We start from the raw sequence: 18,257 nt of genomic DNA on the forward strand, positions 1-18,257 counted from the left end.
ACGGTAAACGCTGCATATGTCGGCTCAATCGGAAGTTACCTTTCTATTTCTATCACAAAATCTGTAACGCTTCAGCCTTACAGACTGAATAGGGTCCATAATGGAGTCATCTACAATAGGAAGAACAACTATTGCCATCCTCTCAATCAAAACATTGTACTTCAGTCCTATATTTACCTTGTATGTTGCAGGCTAAAGTCGTGGTTACATAAAATTACCTACAAGTTAAGTACCTGAAATTTTCCATTGTTATCCTCTTAAATCTTTAAAACACATATTTGGTAAATACCAGTTGAAATAGGACTCAATTTAATATGTAAAAAAAGGAACACTTGACAAGGTCTCTGTAAATATTAACATTTATTTAAGTATACAATTTAGTATTTCCATTGCTTTTTCCAACCTATTTTGAAGGTTTGATGTCAGTATTACGGTTTCTTAATGCAGCAATCACCTCGGTGAAGGATGGTATAAATTGAGACAGGCAATACGGTTCAAACAGCATCCATTTGGCTACTTCTGTATATACTGTAAAATTGAGTTTCACAGGCATCATTATCAGCATTATCACCATGAAAGCATTTAGGATAGTGAAACCAAAGCCTTGTAGACGCTTCGTGCAAATGCCAATTTTGGTTCCTTATTAGCTTTTGTATGGAGGCATTTACAGATTCATCCCATAAAAGTTAAAGAAAAACTGGAAGATGTTTCTAGATCTGCTGCTGAATATGAACACTGACCTAATAGCTAGTAACATAAATATTATTCTAATTTTCAGCAGGGAGGAGAGAATAATATTTATTGTAACAGATATAGTAAGTATGACAAAAGAAACAAAACCTAAAATGATTCCTATGAGTCTATTTTTGTATAAGTTATACATTTTTGTAGTGATAATTTCCCCTCTGAAAGTTAATACAGGACACCTCTGTAAACCCATAACGAGCAGGACATTTCCATAGTGTCAATCATAAATGGATTCTAATAAAAGTTCCTTGATGCAGAAGCTACTTTAAGAGCTTCCATGATCCTCTCTGGTCCTCTGTAGCTCATTTGGTAGAGCATGGCTCTTGCAACGCCAGGATAGTGGGTTTGATTCCCAGGACAGCCATACGTAAAAAATGTACACACTTGTGACTAAGTCACTTTGGATAAAAGCGTCTGCTAAATAGAATATATTATATATTCCATTAGTCAATGACTGGCAGGCAGCATACAGATGTATTTCTTAAATTTGATCATCCTGTTGCTGGAGAACTTTTACATAATGTAGGACATTTTTAACTTGTAGTGTATTTGAGGTTTAAAAAGGGTTCTGAAGTTTGTAATTTCCAGACTTGATTTTCCCTCATGAAAAATGTCCATTCATTATAATCCACATAATAATTCACAGTTCCGGCCTCTCGAGTGGCGCAGTGGTCTAAGGCTGTGGCACTAGAGATTCTGGGTTCGAGGCCAGGCTCTGTCGCAGCCGGCTGCGACCGGGAGGCCCATGGGGCGGCGCACACATGGCCCAGTGTCGTCCGGGTTAGGCCGGCAGGGATATCCTTGTCTCATCGTGCACTAGCGACTCCTGTGCAGGCCCTGTGTGGGCTCCTGTGCGGGTCAGTGCACACTGACACGGTCGCCAGGTGTACGGTGTTTCCTACAAAACATTGGTGCGGCTGGCTTCCGGGTTGGATTGGCATTGTGTCAAGAAGCAGTGCGGCTTGGTTGGGTTGTGTTTTGGAGGACGCATGGCTCTCGACCTTCGCCTCTCCCGAGTCCGTACGGGAGTTGCAGCGATGAGACAAGACTGTAACTACTACCAATTGGATACCACGAAATTGGGGAGAAAAAAGGGGTGAAAAATACAAAAAATAATAATAATTCACAGTTCCTGTTGCTGTAGGATTATTTTCCTGCTGTAGCAAACTGGCTCAAATTAAGATCCTACATCTGTATACTGATCCTGCCCATCGTAAGCTTTGTTTTCCCCGTCACTTTAGCACATTGTTGGAACACAACTATGACATTGCACTGTTACTCTTACAGTAAATTCAATTTTGAAATTGTGCCAAGATATAACAGCTTTGAACGTACAAGCATTGAACACATTTACACGAGTCAATTTGGGCTTACAATTCTAATAAGTGGACTCCATATGAAAAAATAACTGTGCTAAACTAGGATCTCATTAGGAAAATTGAAGGTACAGAAAAGTAGGGTAAGAAAATAGTGTTATCTTGCATTAACAACAATAACAACACAATGACCTCTTTCGTTTGTTACGTGTGTGTGTATAGATCTCCCTTTCTTTACAGACAGGGGAACAAAACATTTAAAGTAACACACCAAACAAATATATCCTAACTAGAATTTAACACTGTTAATCCATCAGATACCGTACTACTTGTACGTGCTGCCTTTAAGCTGTCATAAGCATGACATAGCAGCAGTGTATTATTCCATAGGGCTAAGTGTTCAGAAAGTTGCAGATAGAAATATAATGTTAGCTGATACTGTAAGTGAATAAGAACTATTCTTGAGGACCGAGAATCATAACTATTCTACACAATACGTTTCTATCTCTGGACGTTCCGTGACATTGCACCCTCCTAAACAGACGCCAGGTGTCATTGGTGATTTATAACACCTTGTATTAGCTTACGACAAGCAATCTCACAACGTCACATGCGGTGGTCAGCCTGAGCAAGTCAGCGTATTACCATGAACAGTTATGACAGCTTATAATATTTGTATATCATGCTTTTAACGGTGATGTGAGCATTCTATGACAGAGTTGCAGGAAAGTGTTACCAGAGATACTCTACAGAGGGTATGTGGCAACACTTTACAGATTAAATGAACAAGGTATTGCACAGGTTAATAAAAGCAAAAAGGCAACAATAAATAGCGCAAAATCATAGAACATTCTCAATTTTAGTCAGGTTTTGGAAGATTTTAGGATCAGTTTAGTGTCAGTTGTGTTGAGGAGGACGAGAAACTTTACTAGTCATCCCATTCGTCGTCATCTTCGAAATCCTCTTCGTCATCATCATCCTCATCTTCATCTAGGAAATGTCAAAGCAGACTTAACAAAATATAAAGAGATCTACATCTTTATATTAAGGGCAACTGGTAATAACACAATCCGGATTAATTCTCAAAGAACACAAGTACTTCAATTCAGCATCTTGACTTGCAGCTGCTCACCAATGGCTGCATGGCACAAGACTATTCGTCCGCTGAGCTAAAGTCGAGGTATTAGCTCAGGGAGTCAACGTAAGTCTTCAGGTCATTCATCAAGCAAGTGCTGTTAACCGAATCACTTCCATCACACAGTCGGCTGTGTTGCCTTGGACTTTTCTGCTCTAACTCACTGTGAATATTCGTCATTGCTGTATATTTAAGCAATAATACCTGGGGGGGTGTGGTATTTCGCCAATATACCACGGCTAAGCGCTGTTCTTATGCACGTTACAACGCGGAGTGCCTGGATACAGCCCTTAGCCATGGTATATTGGCCATACACCATAAACCCCTGAGGTGCCTTATTGTGTCATACTCGTGGTATACGGTCTGATATACCACAGCTTTCAGCCAAATCAGCATTCAGGGTTCAAACCACTCGGTTTATAATTCATGAATTTATACTCCTCTGTATAGACTTTATTTTTAGTGGTATTGTGCGTTGTCCTGTTCACTGTTGCAATGCCTCTTGGCCAGGTTGTTAATGCAAATGAGAACTGGTTCTCAATTGACTTACCTGGATAAATGAAGGTGAAAGAAATAAACCTGCCAGTGGGAACCTACCTGAGGAGTGGATGGCTTTGCTCCTCTTCTGCATGACTTCCATAAGTGCCCCCACGATGCCTGCCGAGGGGGCCGGTGTAGGGGAGCCCGAGTCTGGGCCGTCTGGTACCTGAGACACGCACACACACAGTTAATCACACACACAAACAAACATGGAAATACACTCAAACACAGACAGGCAGACAGTGGCACTTACGTTTTTTAGCTGGATGCCCTGCCGTATCTGGTTGAGCAGCGCATCGCGCCCTATGGTGGTGGCCGGTGGCTTGGAGGCCGGTGGCTCCACCTTCTTCAGCTGGGTGCCCCCACGGATCTGCTCTAGCAGGGCCGACTTACCCCCCGAGCCCGGGGGTGAGTGGGGCGACTCCACACCACCGTCCAGCTCTGGAGGGGGCGGGGGTCCAGGTGGGGGTGGTGGTGGAGGAGGTGGAGGAGGGGCTCCCCCGCCACCGGAGGGTGGTGCTGCTGGTGGGGGAGGTGGCGGTGGGGCCTGGGGGGCGTGTGAGGGTGGAGGTGGTGGCTGGTAGTGGTGGTGGCCGTGGCCCCCTCTGTTGGGGGGCGGGGGAGGAGGGGGGGCTCCTAGGGCACCAGGCCTGGAGGGGGGAGGGGGGGGAGGGGCAGAGGTGGGGGCCCGAGAGGGTGGAGGTGGGGGCGGGGCACCCCGGCCACCTCGCGATGGGGGTGGTGGTGGTGGGGGAGGGGCTGGGCCTGAGCTGTGGGGTGGGGGAGGAGGAGGTGGGCCACCCCGGGAGGGAGGAGGTGGTGGGGCTTGGTAGGACAAAAAAAGATGGAAAAGGAGAGAGAAAGATGGAAAAGGAGAGAGAGAGAGGTCAATTTGACAGTCACAATATCCCATTCAGCAGGGGTTTGAATTACTGGGGAGAACGAGAGTTCTGAATGATCCCATTACAAAATCAGGGCTCTCACTTTATAAGCACTGAAAATAACTTGTGCATTCTTCCCCAAAAATATTGTTCCCAATTATAGGTTATCCCCCAAGAGTTAATGCGCAATTCAACCCCTGTCATCCAGATACTCTGTTAAAAATCACTCCACAGCCAACACCACCCACCCCACAGCACAGCAACTTGGCAATCAAGAAATTCACTTCTGGCAACATTTTACATTATAGCCTTTCAGTTTTGTTCATTTTAAATTCAGACAAACCAAACAGCAGTCAGCTTTATCCAGTTATGCAGGTCAAAGTTCACACTGTCAACACCTGAGGCAGAAACACACCAACCACCACTCTATGGAAACACACGGATAGTTACCCACCACACCACCTGGGCGGCCCTGGGAAAAGACCACATGAATAAGCCCCGTCTGGCATTCACCATCTCATTACCAGTGGAGTGCATTCTCACCATTGACTTCATTAACTTCAGAGTTACAAGGAAGTTCATCACGTTTACAGTGGGTGGAATCCTTGAAACTTGAGATCAATGATTGATATATATACACCAGATGACTGATAGGGGGCACTGTGTTGAAGCCACCGTGCCTCCATCTTCACACTCCACACCATTGTAAAAAATATTTTGGAAGGTATCCGCATTTTTTTACGTTGCTGCCTCTACTTTACTTCCCTACTGCAGAGCACCGGTGGCAAACTTGCCAGAGTAAATTAATTGAGAGTCAATTTATAGATAATAAAAGTCAAGTAAACAAGTATAAAATGTATAAGTGTAATGTTATATTTATTTCATTCAAGTTTGCTAACATTATCTAGACCTACTGTGATAATAACGTTAGTTGTGTTGTGTCAGAGTTGAGGCCCGGGCCATCCAACAAAGCCAAAAACTATAAAACGTTGGTGAGCATCCACACTAGAGGAAAGTGTATTGTTCTACAGGCCTACTGTCAATCAACTGTTCAACGCATCCTACTGTACACTGCTATTAACTGGGTGGTAACAAGACCATTCATGAGGTCTCCAACCCACAGATACTGGTTCAGACCATTCAGTGCTTTCAGGGTGTGTTCATTGTCATAGTGACAACTAAAAATAATACTTCAATGTACAAGTAGGCCTAATGAAAAATAATATAGTAATGCATATTTAAATGTAGCCTGCGCATCTCTTAAACATACAGCATGTCATTGCCTCATTGCTAATTAACAACAGTTATGTAACACCCAATTCCCCTGTGCAAAAAAAGTAATTTCCCCCTGGTTGTGCCACCTTTATCTGAAATGACTGCAACCAAATGCTTTCTGTAGTTGTTGATCACTGTGGAGGGATTCTGGCATATTGTCGCATGCAGAACTGCTTTAACTCAGATGATTAGCATTGCATTTATTAATGCCTACATTACTTTTTGCCACATTTATTCTATTACAGACACCATAATGCATACTTTTAAATTATATGTGACAAACATAAAAAAAAGATATACTTTAAGGAAAATATGTAAGATTACTAATGTTACTGTCCACACTACAAAAACAAAATACTTAAATACATGTAATTTTATCCTTGAAACATTTAATTGAAATACTGTAGAATTATTCATTCAAATGGAGGATTGCTCCTACTGCGGAGTGCCAATATGGCCGACTGGCTTTTCAATGGCCAATACATAGCATCAGATCTCCAGGGTTTATATACATCATTGCTTGAGATACAAGGAACTCAGAGGATGATTCCAGTGAACTTACCTTGCCTACGGAGCTCGTTCTTGACGGCCTCCACCCCTCCTTTCTTTTCGATGAAGTCATAGATGACCTTGGAGGTCTCCTTGTCCTTCAGCTGGGCCTCTGAGATGCCACACATGTCAAACAGGTTCTTTAGCTCCGGGTCCAGGTTATTCAACTGGGGCAGAGAAACAGAGATAGTGAAAGACCGGGTCAGGACAATTCAAAACCAACATATTTCTTTCTCTTGGCATTTAATCCTGAGCGGATGGAATCTGTAATGTTTTGAAAATGGCTAAAATTACGCTCTACATACAACCATGGCCTGCCAAATCCAAAAATGCAATGCCAATTCCATTTAACTAATAAAACTTAATAAAGCGCAGATAAGAATCAAATGATTTTGTCAATCTAAGTGCCATTCTGCCATCTTGTGGATGAACATGGGTATTGCACCAGATTGTGCACACAACAACACATGGCCTTTAACTGACTACTTTTTGTTTGTTCAATCATAATTGGGTAATACTGATCGCTGCAGCTAGTCTTCTTTGCTTCGGCATGAAAGAGTGTGCGTGATACTTCTGTATGCATGATTAGTCAAGTAAATAGATATGCAATTAAGCCCAAGGGAACGGGGTTCAGTCAGTCATGCTCATTACTGTCATTAAAACAGACTGTATTCTGTCCATTAACAAGCTCTCTGGTCCACTTGGTTCTTAGTGACATGCATCACTGACTGCAGATTCAGACTGTGTTTTAGATGTCTTCCTCTGTCTCACTCCGGATTGAATTCAAAACCCTTCTGCTGACTTTCCAGTGTATTCATGGTAATGCCCCTGCTTATCTCCAAGAACTGCTCACCCTCCATAACCCCACCCGCACCCTCAGGTCAAGCGATAGCCTGCTCCTCCACGCCCCCAGGACTAAGCGCCGCTCCTTGGGGGAATTGGGCTTTTAGCTTGACCGCCTCCAGCCTCTGGAATGCCCTCCCAGACCACCTGAAGTCACCACAGACTCTGGGCTCCTTTAAAAAACGGGGCTAAAGACTATTCTCTTTAGGAAGGCTTTCTGTTCATAGATGTGTTCCTTGGTGTCAGTTGTCCCGTGTAGTGTCAGCTGGGATCTTTGGTGTCAGTTGTCTGTTGTAGGGTCAGCTGGGTTCTTTGGTGTCAGTTGTCCCATGTAGTGTCAGCTGGGATCTTTGGTGTCAGTTGTCCCGTGTAGTGTCAGCTGGGTTCTTTGGTGTCAGTTGTCCCGTGTAGTGTCAGCTGGGTTCTTTGGTGTCAGTTGTCTGTTGTAGGGTCAGCTGGGTTCTTTGGTGTCAGTTGTCTGTTGTAGGGTCAGCTGGGTTCTTTGGTGTCAGTTGTCCCATGTAGTGTCAGCTGGGATCTTTGGTGTCAGTTGTAGGGTCAGCTGGGTTCTTTGGTGTCAGTTGTCCCGTGTAGTGTCAGCTTGGTTCTTTGGTGTCAGTTGTCTGTTGTAGGGTCAGCTGGGTTCTTTGGTGTCAGTTGTAGGGTCAGCTGGGTTCTTTGGTGTCAGTTGTCCCATGTAGTGTCAGCTGGGTTCTTTGGTGTCAGTTGTCTGTTGTAGGGTCAGCTGGGATCTTTGGTGTCAGTTGTCTGTTGTAGGGTCAGCTGGGATCTTTGTGTCAGTTGTCTGTTGTAGGGTCAGCTGGGATCTTTGGTGTCAGTTGTCTGTTGTAGGGTCAGCTGGGATCTTTGGTGTCAGTTGTCTGTTGTAGGGTCAGCTGGGATCTTTGTGTCAGTTGTCTGTTGTAGGGTCAGCTGGGTTCTTTGTGTCAGTTGTCTGTTGTAGGGTCAGCTGGGATCTTTGTGTCAGTTGTCTGTTGTAGGGTCAGCTGGGTTCTTTGTGTCAGTTGTCTGTTGTAGGGTCAGCTGGGATCTTTGGTGTCAGTTGTCTATTGTAGGGTCAGCTGGGATCTTTGGTGTCAGTTGTCTGTTGTAGGGTCAGCTGGGATCTTTGGTGTCAGTTGTCTGTTGTAGGGTCAGCTGGGATCTTTGTGTCAGTTGTCTGTTGTAGGGTCAGCTGGGTTCTTTGTGTCAGTTGTCTGTTGTAGGGTCAGCTGGGATCTTTGGTGTCAGTTGTCTGTTGTAGGGTCAGCTGGGTTCTTTGGTGTCAGTTGTCTGTTGTTGGGTCAGCTGGGTTCTTTGGTGTCAGTTGTCTGTTGTAGGGTCAGCTGGGTTCTTTGGTGTCAGTTGTCTGTTGTAGGGTCAGCTGGGTTCTTTGGTGTCAGTTGTCTGTTGTAGGGTCAGCTGGGTTCTTTGGTGTCAGTTGTCCCATGTAGTGTCAGCTGGGATCTTTGGTGTCAGTTGTAGGGTCAGCTGGGTTCTTTGGTGTCAGTTGTCCCATGTAGTGTCAGCTGGGTTCTTTGGTGTCAGTTGTCTGTTGTAGGGTCAGCTGGGTTCTTTGGTGTCAGTTGTCTGTTGTAGGGTCAGCTGGGTTCTTTGGTGTCAGTTGTCTGTTGTAGGGTCAGCTGGGTTCTTTGGTGTCAGTTGTCTGTTGTAGGGTCAGCTGGGTTCTTTGGTGTCAGTTGTCCCATGTAGTGTCAGCTGGGATCTTTGGTGTCAGTTGTAGGGTCAGCTGGGTTCTTTGGTGTCAGTTGTCCCATGTAGTGTCAGCTGGGTTCTTTGGTGTCAGTTGTCTGTTGTAGGGTCAGCTGGGTTCTTTGGTGTCAGTTGTCCCATGTAGTGTCAGCTGGGATCTTTGGTGTCAGTTGTAGGGTCAGCTGGGTTCTTTGGTGTCAGTTGTCCCATGTAGTGTCAGCTGGGTTCTTTGGTGTCAGTTGTCTGTTGTAGGGTCAGCTGGGTTCTTTGGTGTCAGTTGTCTGTTGTAGGGTCAGCTGGGTTCTTTGGTGTCAGTTGTCTGTTGTAGGGTCAGCTGGGTTCTTTGGTGTCAGTTGTCTGTTGTAGGGTCAGCTGGGATCTTTGTGTCAGTTGTCTGTTGTAGGGTCAGCTGGGTTCTTTGGTGTCAGTTGTCTGTTGTAGGGTCAGCTGGGTTCTTTGGTGTCAGTTGTCTGTTGTAGGGTCAGCTGGGTTCTTTGGTGTCAGTTGTCCCATGTAGTGTCAGCTGGGATCTTTGGTGTCAGTTGTAGGGTCAGCTGGGTTCTTTGGTGTCAGTTGTCCCATGTAGTGTCAGCTGGGTTCTTTGGTGTCAGTTGTCTGTTGTAGGGTCAGCTGGGTTCTTTGGTGTCAGTTGTCTGTTGTAGGGTCAGCTGGGTTCTTTGGTGTCAGTTGTCTGTTGTAGGGTCAGCTGGGTTCTTTGGTGTCAGTTGTCTGTTGTAGGGTCAGCTGGGATCTTTGTGTCAGTTGTCTGTTGTAGGGTCAGCTGGGTTCTTTGTGTCAGTTGTCTGTTGTAGGGTCAGCTGGGTTCTTTGGTGTCAGTTGTCTGTTGTAGGGTCAGCTGGGATCTTTGTGTCAGTTGTCTGTTGTAGGGTCAGCTGGGTTCTTTGTGTCAGTTGTCTGTTGTAGGGTCAGCTGGGTTCTTTGTGTCAGTTGTCCTGTCTAGTTGTGTCCATTTTTCTTTCTATTTGGTTTTTCTATTTTATTTTATGCACTTCGGGATTATTCTGTCAAATGAAAAGCGCTTTACAAATGTAATAAAGCATTATTATTACTTAGCCTGGTCCTAGACCTGTACTGTATGTGCTTAAGCCAACTTCTCTGACAGTTGTTTGAATGGCATGACAATGATAGACCTAACAATAACTCATCTGGCTAATATTGGCAAAACCACTTAATGTTTTTGAAGCATAGCTGCCCAAAACAGTGACAAAAGATTTTCTGGAATATTCGGGGTTGCAAGAGGGGCTTGTATGACAGCATTGAATGTATGATAAGTATGCGCTCTATCCAACAGAGGCCATTGTGTGGGTCAATCATGGGTCGGCCACACAGGTCACCATTGTGTGCCCATGAAGGGTGTGTGTGTGGTACTCACATCGAAGCCTGTGTTTGGGTCCCAGCCGACATGGCCGATGTGCCTGAAGAGAGACAGACACACAGGACAGACAGGGATGAGCACATACATACACGTGTACCCACACGCAAGCCGGTTCATAAACACGCGTGCAGCTGCGCATTACACAAACACAAGCACAAACCCTCATGTAAACCCACTGGCTTAGGCACAGTTCTGAATGCACACAAACACAATTGAGCCATTGAAGAGGTTCACAAGACACAATGAAGCACGCCCTCAAACGTGAGTGACGAGCTCAATACGTTACACAACAACTTCACAGAACAGAACATACATACAGGAAACCTCCTGCTGCGCTACAGACAGAAGGGTGGTCCACTCACTGGAAGTTGCTGGGGGTGCCTATGTCAGCCTTGGTGAGCTTCTTCCTCTTGCCCTTGACTTTCTTCTCCTTCTTGCTGAAGCTGCTGTGCAGCATGTTGTTGACGTGGTGTGGCTGCTGCTGCTGCTGCTGTTGATGATGGTGGGAGTTGTGGAAGCGCACATTGTTGATCTCCGGGTTCTTGATGTCCACTGTGGCCATAGGGAGAGCTGGGCCTTTAGTAGGAGGGAGAGGAGGAGGGAGAGAAGGAGGAAAGGGAGAAACTGTTAGAACTAGAAGCTCAGAACCAGTGCTGGGAAGCTCTCACAAAATGAGTGGGAGCCAATCCAAAAGGTCATTCTTTCATTTCTTAGCATACCCAACAAGTTGTAATACAGACAGGTCCGATTATACAGCCCTTTTTAATTATTCATAAGAGACCCAAGAGTAACATTAATTTGCATACTTGACTGGCCGTAAAAACCTTACTGTATAACATGGTCTGTGTTGTGACTATGGTAGTCTCTAAAACCCATCAACAGTTCAGGCCAGGTCAATCTCACAGCTGACAATGCAGGACCACACACAATTAAACACCAGTCTTTTGATGTATTTAGAACTATTTCAAGATAGTTGTCTTTACACTAACAGAGGGCTGTCCTCTACACACATGCCAGGACCTTTGTGAATATCTAGAACCTTAACACCAGCATGTCACAGGGCTCCAAACAACAGTCAGTATACATCCCATTTCAATTCTAATTCAGATTAGCGAAAGATTTTACATTTATGCCAAAAAATAATTACATCATTATTTCAATCATGTGCATTCATTTCTTAATTCACTAGAATTGAAATGGGATCTGCATGACAACAACCCTACCGTTAAACACCTCTCGCAGCCAACTCTTAGTCCTCAGTTGTTTTAGCACCACACACTCTTTCTCTTCCTCAAAAGGGCAAGGGCAGGACAACGGCATATAAAACCCATCCACAAGCAGCACTGGACACCCAAGCAGACCCAACCACTCTTCCAACTTCAACTCACTGTCCCATGACTCTGATAAAGGCAGACTTGATAAAGAGGTTGGTGCAATACATCCTTGTTCCATCCAGATGATACACCGTTGGGAAGACCAATGGACTCATTTGATGTATTTCTTATTTAACTGACCGGCGAGGCTCTCAAACTGCCTGTGGCTGCACCAGTGAATAGCACAGCAGTCTTTCAGACTAAAGAACTGAAAGACTAAAGAAACGTTGACAAAATCAATCTGGTTGAAAACCAGTGTTTGTCCTCCCGGTGTTTGTGTGTTTGTTGTAACTTATGTGACATCAGTTAGGTCAAACCCAGAGTCACACAAAGACAGTTTTGGTCAACTTCTGAGCAGGGAGCCATGTTGCTGCCTTGGACAATTCAATTCATCCATTCATGATGAACATCAGCGCTTGGTTTAAAATTCAGCTAATTCCTTGGACTGTTAAGAACTAAGAAAATGGATGAATCTTAACTTCAAAACGGAATCTACTTGCTCTCCTACATTGCACTCATAAGAAGGTAATGCATTTATTTCCAATATTACCCAGGAGGCACCAACATGGCTGCTATGGATTATGTCTAGGAACTTGATAATAATAATGCCTTCTGATTGAAACTGCAACGACCAACTGTAACGGAGCTAGGTCTGTTAACTACTCTTGCATGATGAATAACCTTGGCTGATACCTAGGTTAGGCTTCAGATCAGTGGGCTAACACAGTCTTCCGGAATGCAGAAACCCTCAGTACATGGCTGTGGTCAAACCTCCCCAGTCCAGGCATTTGAGCGCGCTCCTTGAGTCCATGTTAATCTCCACAAAATGCAGTTGGATCTGACATAATCAGTAATCCACAGCTAATCCCAACCAAATCCCTGGATTCCCTAGAAATGTTAGAAGTCTCAGCTATCGACGAGGACATGCAAGCATGACTTAGAAAGCTCCCTTGCCTTGATACACGTTTACCCTCATCTTTCCAATTCATTGGGAGCTTTCAATGGAGAACTTGCAAAGAATCCATGCAGTGGTACCATTCAGATGTAGCCGTTTGGCTGTACGTAAATCAATGATTGACAGACCAAGCTAACGGTTGTCCTCCTGTCCATTTTAGGCTTCAGAAATCTCATAAATGTAATCATTCAATATCAATAAATATTAACGTGCTTCCTTTCCCAAAGCACACACTGCCAACATGACAGTGAATTATGACAAGGAAAACAAAATGAACATATTGAAGGAGGAGAGGGAAGCAAAAAAGGAAATAACTCCCAAAGCAAAGAGTGAATCTAGGGCAAATATGTCACCTTGTTAGTTTCACACTCAATAATGGGACTGACATATCCCAAACAATATCCTTCCACTATGGAGAAAAGTCCTTCTACAGAATCCCTACATTTGGGTCCATTTGCATTCAAATACCAAATTCTATGCAATAGACTGTGATTAGTACATGAACTTTAAGGTATACAAGTATCTGTGAGAAGGCTGATTTAAAGAGAGAGAGTTGGCAGTTGGACACGCACTGAGAGACCCATATGGTTTACACATGGCACACAGGGGGCCTCATGCTGCACAGATTAACCCTAAAGCCCAATGTTAGGGCTAAACATTACAATGTCAACAAAGTCATACTCGGAGTGAGTGCATGTGTACTCATACGAATTTGATTTAGCCTATTTCTTTACAATAACTGACCCGTCTTATCATGCCATATCGCAAAGGTGTGTGTGTGTACATGCATGCATACTACTGTACATTTTATTTTGCGTGACGAATTATAGGAGACTTATGCTTTTGTAATGTAAAATAACAAAGGATTGTGTCCCACTACAACATGTTGAAGATCAACATTTGGACTATAAAAATCGGTACAATTCAAAGAATGGACAACATACCATTTGCAGGGTCACGTCTTTTCTCTGCAAAACAAAACGGGCACAATTATAATTTCTCAGCCAATTCAGATGGCAAAAGCCACAGCTATCAGAGCGATAGAGAGTGTATATGGAAGTTTGAAAGGAGAAGAAAAGTGTTTGGAAAGCATTCAGAGTTAGTTTATGAGAGTCAGATGGACAGACTGAAATAGGATGGAAGTCTGGAAAGGTAGCCACTGCAGACTGGAGAGAATGACAGTTCTCTGACCAGTCAGATCCTGGCTGGCGGATAAATTCCAGAACAGATGCAAACACAAGAAACAAAATTGTCGTGGAAAAACAGTAGAGAATTAAAACTAGCTGTCCCTAACATACCATTACAGTAGCCCCTTTCCCAGCCCCACGTCTTTGGAAACTCACTCCTCACAGCAAGAGCAGCACACGTCAAAGGCTGGCAAGCAGAGAGGAACAGAGAGAGATGGAGGGAAGCCAGAAAGGAACACCATCACAGCTTTTAACACAGAGACCCTCTGCTGTTTTGACTAGACAGACATACCACTGACTTTCCAACAGCAACCAGCAAAAAAACTGACACAGGGCTCAATTCCAAACCCATTCCTAGACCCTTGTTGACCCCAAATGAACCCCTCGAGGAGTTACAAGATACATCTAAGGCAAAATTATGGGTTGATTTGGGATTGGGCCCTGTGGGGTTGTTAGTAGTAGAGCAGTGAGATAAATTGGAGCTTTCTTCGCTTTCCCTGTCCAGAGGGTCAAAGGCTGAGGTGATGAGAAAGCAGAAGGTGTGTAGACTGAGCCCGCGGGGCCACTGTAGTTACCCGTTTTACGTTGCCGTCTGCCGAGTAGGTCTTTCAGTGCGGCTCTAAATCGCTTGGCCTCTTCCTCACTAGCGAAGTTCAGGCCTACCTGGCAGTTCTGGAGATAGAGAGAGGAAAGAGAGATCAGTCATTTTTTTAAAGACACTGTCTATGTTGGGTCCACAAGCTTTCAAGTGGAGATAGTATACTTACATCTCCTGAAAACGAAATGAAATAGGACTTCGAGCTGTTGATTGAGAAGTTATTGTAGAGCTCCTGTTCAAACATGGTTTTCCCTTCCTGACGAGAGAAATAACAGTTACTGAAATTCCTATATTGGCAGCACAGAGAGGGATATCCTCAGGAAAGGTATTAAGCTAGTGAGGCTAGGCTAACTTCAACCATCCTCTAATGCACTCACTCACCTTGATGTCAAAGACCCTGATGAAGTAGGACCTCAGAGGGTTATCCTTGATCAGACAGGCCACTCCGCAGCACCTCTTTACCCAGGACGAGCTCCTGTCTGCCCCATACACCTGGACCACCGCTGTGCACAGGGTCTGAGGACATCATCACAATGGGAGTGTGTGAGCGGTACTTACAGCAAAGTAAAATACCCTATAGTGACACAATGATAATAAAATGTGATTCAAAAGTGCAGTGTTGGATTGCACGTCACTTTTTTTCTACAGGAAACTGACTGACTACAGTCTACAAGTTGTTACATGGGCCCCGTTGTTAACAAGCCTAACTAGTGGAATGCCTCTAGGGGCCAATAAGTAAGTTATGACAGTATAGAGGAAGAGGAACACATCCACGAACAAGAAACACTGATTAGAGCCCCGGGAGCATATAGTACAAGGTTTGCAAATCAGACAGCCTGAGCAGACCTGATAGAGAATGATAGACATAGCCAGTAGCCACACAAACCAAAGCTTGGTTTTCTGTCACCATGGACACGGAGAGCGACCTATGCCAATCACCAAGGAGACCACAAGGAAGAGGAAATACCACTCCGGCTTGCTTCCTCTTCCTTGTCTATGATTTATTATTGCAGGTATGAGAGAGAGAAAACGAGGAAGCACTTCTCGCCCCATACTCACACCTCATCATAACACAGGAAAGGTCACTGGCCAGACCATAGGCTAAGTCTAAATGTTCCCAAATCCCATGGTAGGAAAAAGGTTAATGAGATAGAAAGAACACACATCGAGCTATGGCTGTCTTACTAGACACTCAGCTTTGACATATGGTGTTGCTCCTAATATAACGTTATTTATCTGCACTGTAGACTATTCCAGAATATTTTATTTCTCTCAAATGTTGTGCATAAATTTGTTTATATCCCTGTTAGTGAGCATTTATCCTATGCTAAGATAATCCATCCACCTGACAGGTGTGACATATCAAGAAGCATGATCATTACACAGGTGCACCTTGTGCTGGGGACAATAAAAGGCCATTTTAAAATGTGCAATTTTGTCACACAACACAATGCCACAGATGCCTCAAGTATTGAGGGAGCTTGCAATTGGCATGCTGACTGCAGAAATGTCCACCAGAGCTGTTGACAGAGAATTAAGCTGCCCGTTTCCCTTTTGGGATCGTCTGCGGGGAGGTGCTGAGGAGCATTTCTGTCTGTAATAAAGCCCTTTATGGAGAAAAACAAATTCAGATTGGCTGTGTCTGGCTGCCAAGTGGGTGGGCCTATGCCCCCCCCCCCCCAGGCCCACCCATGGCTGCACCACTGCCCAGTCATTTGAAATCCATAGATTAGGGCCTAATGAATTTATTTCAATTGACTGATTTCCTTATATGAACTGTGTCGCAGTAAAATATCTGAAATTGTTGTGTTTATATTTTTGTTCAGTATATTTTTCATATCAACAAGGGATTATTATTTTTTTTATGTCAAATGACTACACAACGTTAAGGTTAGGGTTCCCACACGGACATATTTCCATGTTACAGAGCTTGTTTACGGAAAACAGATGGAAGACAGAGGAATACTTTTGCTAATTAGCATATCTGAACAACTGTGTGTAAACGAAAGATGGACACCACAAACGTGTTTTCACTGAGAAATACTGTCAGCTGCAACTGTTAAAACAGAGTATGTTTTGCATTTTTTAATATGATATGAAAGTAGAGGGCTTTATGTTTCTAGAACCGTACCGCAATTGAGAATAGATTCTCGTTTAGATGGAGTTGGTTGTTTTGGCTGCCAGTGCCAATTCACCTCTAAACAGAACAGGGTCCTTGGACTGTCAGGATTACCGTTAGGCTCTTTTAGTCCATTATTGGGCTAGTTCTGACCATATTCCCTATTGTGCAAACACACAGGCTAATGTCTTCCCTCGGGAAGTTGCATTGGCTGTCAAACTAAAACAAAATATTGAAGTGCAAAAATTCCAGACTGCAGTGCGTCAGTAGGCAGCACTTAATACATTAGCAGCAGTGCAGTCAATTTAGAAACACACACAGTCGCGTGCAACATTAGCCGATACAATGTTGACCTATGTTTATTAAAATAATGGGATATGCACTGAATTATAATAGTGGCGTTTGCATTTGTTTACAGACCGGGATAAACTAATACGCCAGGGGCAAATGTTCACATTTCTTGACAACAAATCCCTATGACAGACAAACATCTCTCCTTTCCCATACTCTTCCCTGCATCGTTCCAGCAAAGCCATGGAAAAAGCTGCTGAGCTGTTTGTTATGCGTCTTATCGGCCTGCAGCCAGGCTATTGCCTAACATTAGCCTACATAACAGTACACTAACATTTTTCAAAATAGCCTAACACATTATTTTCGCAAAGTTACAGGTAGATAAATTGCACTTGAGGGCTTAGTGTGGTCGTAAACAAGACAACTTACAATGCATTTCCTGCCCAGGTAGTTGAAGAGGCATTCGTTCTCTTGCGGGGTGAGGAGTATGGAGCCAATATTTCCAACCCGGCGTTGCGGAGGATGGCTATTCATGTTCCCAAATAATTTCCAGATAAACAAAGTTAACTGTTTTACTCTTGAATATTACATACAATTCGTGCAGCCTTTGGTCGCCATGGCCTGCAACTGCATCGTCTTATTACGTTGTTTTTAAGGTAGCTAGAGGCCTGCAAAATGAAATATTTTTGGATCCCGGTTGTTGAATAACGTCACCATGCCCCAGGGTCCTCGAAGAATCTGTGGGAACACCAATCTCTGCAGAGGGCAAATTCTAAACTTTCATTCGTAACTCCAGCTGCAACATCGATAACGTTACATCCATCCAACATGGCACGGTAGGCAGTGTGAAGGAACAACCATTCCAGTGAAGAGGGGGGGTGGAGAAACCAAAAAATTATATAAAAATGAAAGAGTAAGGCCCCCTCTTCCGAAATAAATTAATTTGCATTAAAAAATATATATTTGTATGTCGTCTGTAAATGTTCTGGTGTTACTATATAATGAGGATCCCAAAATATCACGAAGGATGGAATGGTCTAGCCCTATTTCCCAGTGGATTTTGCAAAAGGAATGCGTTACGATGTAAGGGGGTGCGCGCAGAGCTGGGCGGAGACTGGGGCGCGTTCAGCAGGACACAACGTTTTGGAACGTTTAGATAGAAATCATATGTAGCGCAAACATGCTTCTCTGACATGTAGAATAAGTAATCACATCGGCTCTATTTGTGGTTTCTATAAGCAACGTTGTAGAACGTTTGGCAGCTGAACATGTTTGCTATTTATAGGTTGGAGCTACTGCTGTTGTCATATTTTCAAAGAGAGCGATACAATGTTACATA

At 44.0% G+C, this 18,257-nt stretch overlaps 1 protein-coding gene across 2 annotated transcripts; it reads right to left on the minus strand.

The window, feature by feature from the left end:
- Positions 1 to 343: 343 nt before the first annotated feature.
- On the minus strand, positions 344 to 17,947 carry LOC106584560 (neural Wiskott-Aldrich syndrome protein). Of its 2 annotated transcripts, XM_045706263.1 has the most exons (11): positions 17,348 to 17,940; positions 14,890 to 15,024; positions 14,678 to 14,764; positions 14,486 to 14,582; positions 13,668 to 13,691; positions 10,758 to 10,971; positions 10,393 to 10,435; positions 6,457 to 6,610; positions 3,992 to 4,563; positions 3,796 to 3,904; positions 344 to 3,053 (listed from the first exon to the last, which is right to left on the minus strand). In XM_045706263.1, exons 1-11 carry the CDS (start codon positions 17,450 to 17,452, stop codon positions 2,992 to 2,994), a joined length of 1,602 nt encoding a protein of 533 aa, XP_045562219.1. In that variant the 5' UTR covers positions 17,453 to 17,940; the 3' UTR covers positions 344 to 2,991. The 2 variants fall into 2 exon arrangements, with proteins under 2 accessions (XP_045562219.1, XP_045562220.1); XM_045706264.1 differs by lacking the exon at positions 13,668 to 13,691 and having other exon boundaries at positions 17,348 to 17,947.
- Between the last annotated feature and the right edge of the window lie 310 nt (positions 17,948 to 18,257).

The sequence above is a fragment of the Salmo salar genome, chromosome ssa23 (assembly GCF_905237065.1).
Source record: "Salmo salar chromosome ssa23, Ssal_v3.1, whole genome shotgun sequence".
Classification (NCBI taxonomy): domain Eukaryota; kingdom Metazoa; phylum Chordata; class Actinopteri; order Salmoniformes; family Salmonidae; genus Salmo; species Salmo salar.

Bases quoted from the DNA above. Each gene is read 5' to 3' on its own strand.
- LOC106584560 (XM_045706263.1), bottom strand. From the start codon at position 17,452: ATGAATAGCCATCCTCCGCAACGCCGGGTTGGAAATATTGGCTCCATA. The intron at 6,611-10,392 runs GTGAGTACCACA...TCTCTGCCCCAG, and splicing joins ACCCAAACACAGGCTTCGAT to TTGAATAACCTGGACCCGGA. The intron at 3,054-3,795 runs GTAGGTTCCCAC...GACATTTCCTAG, and splicing joins CAAAGCCATCCACTCCTCAG to ATGAAGATGAGGATGATGAT.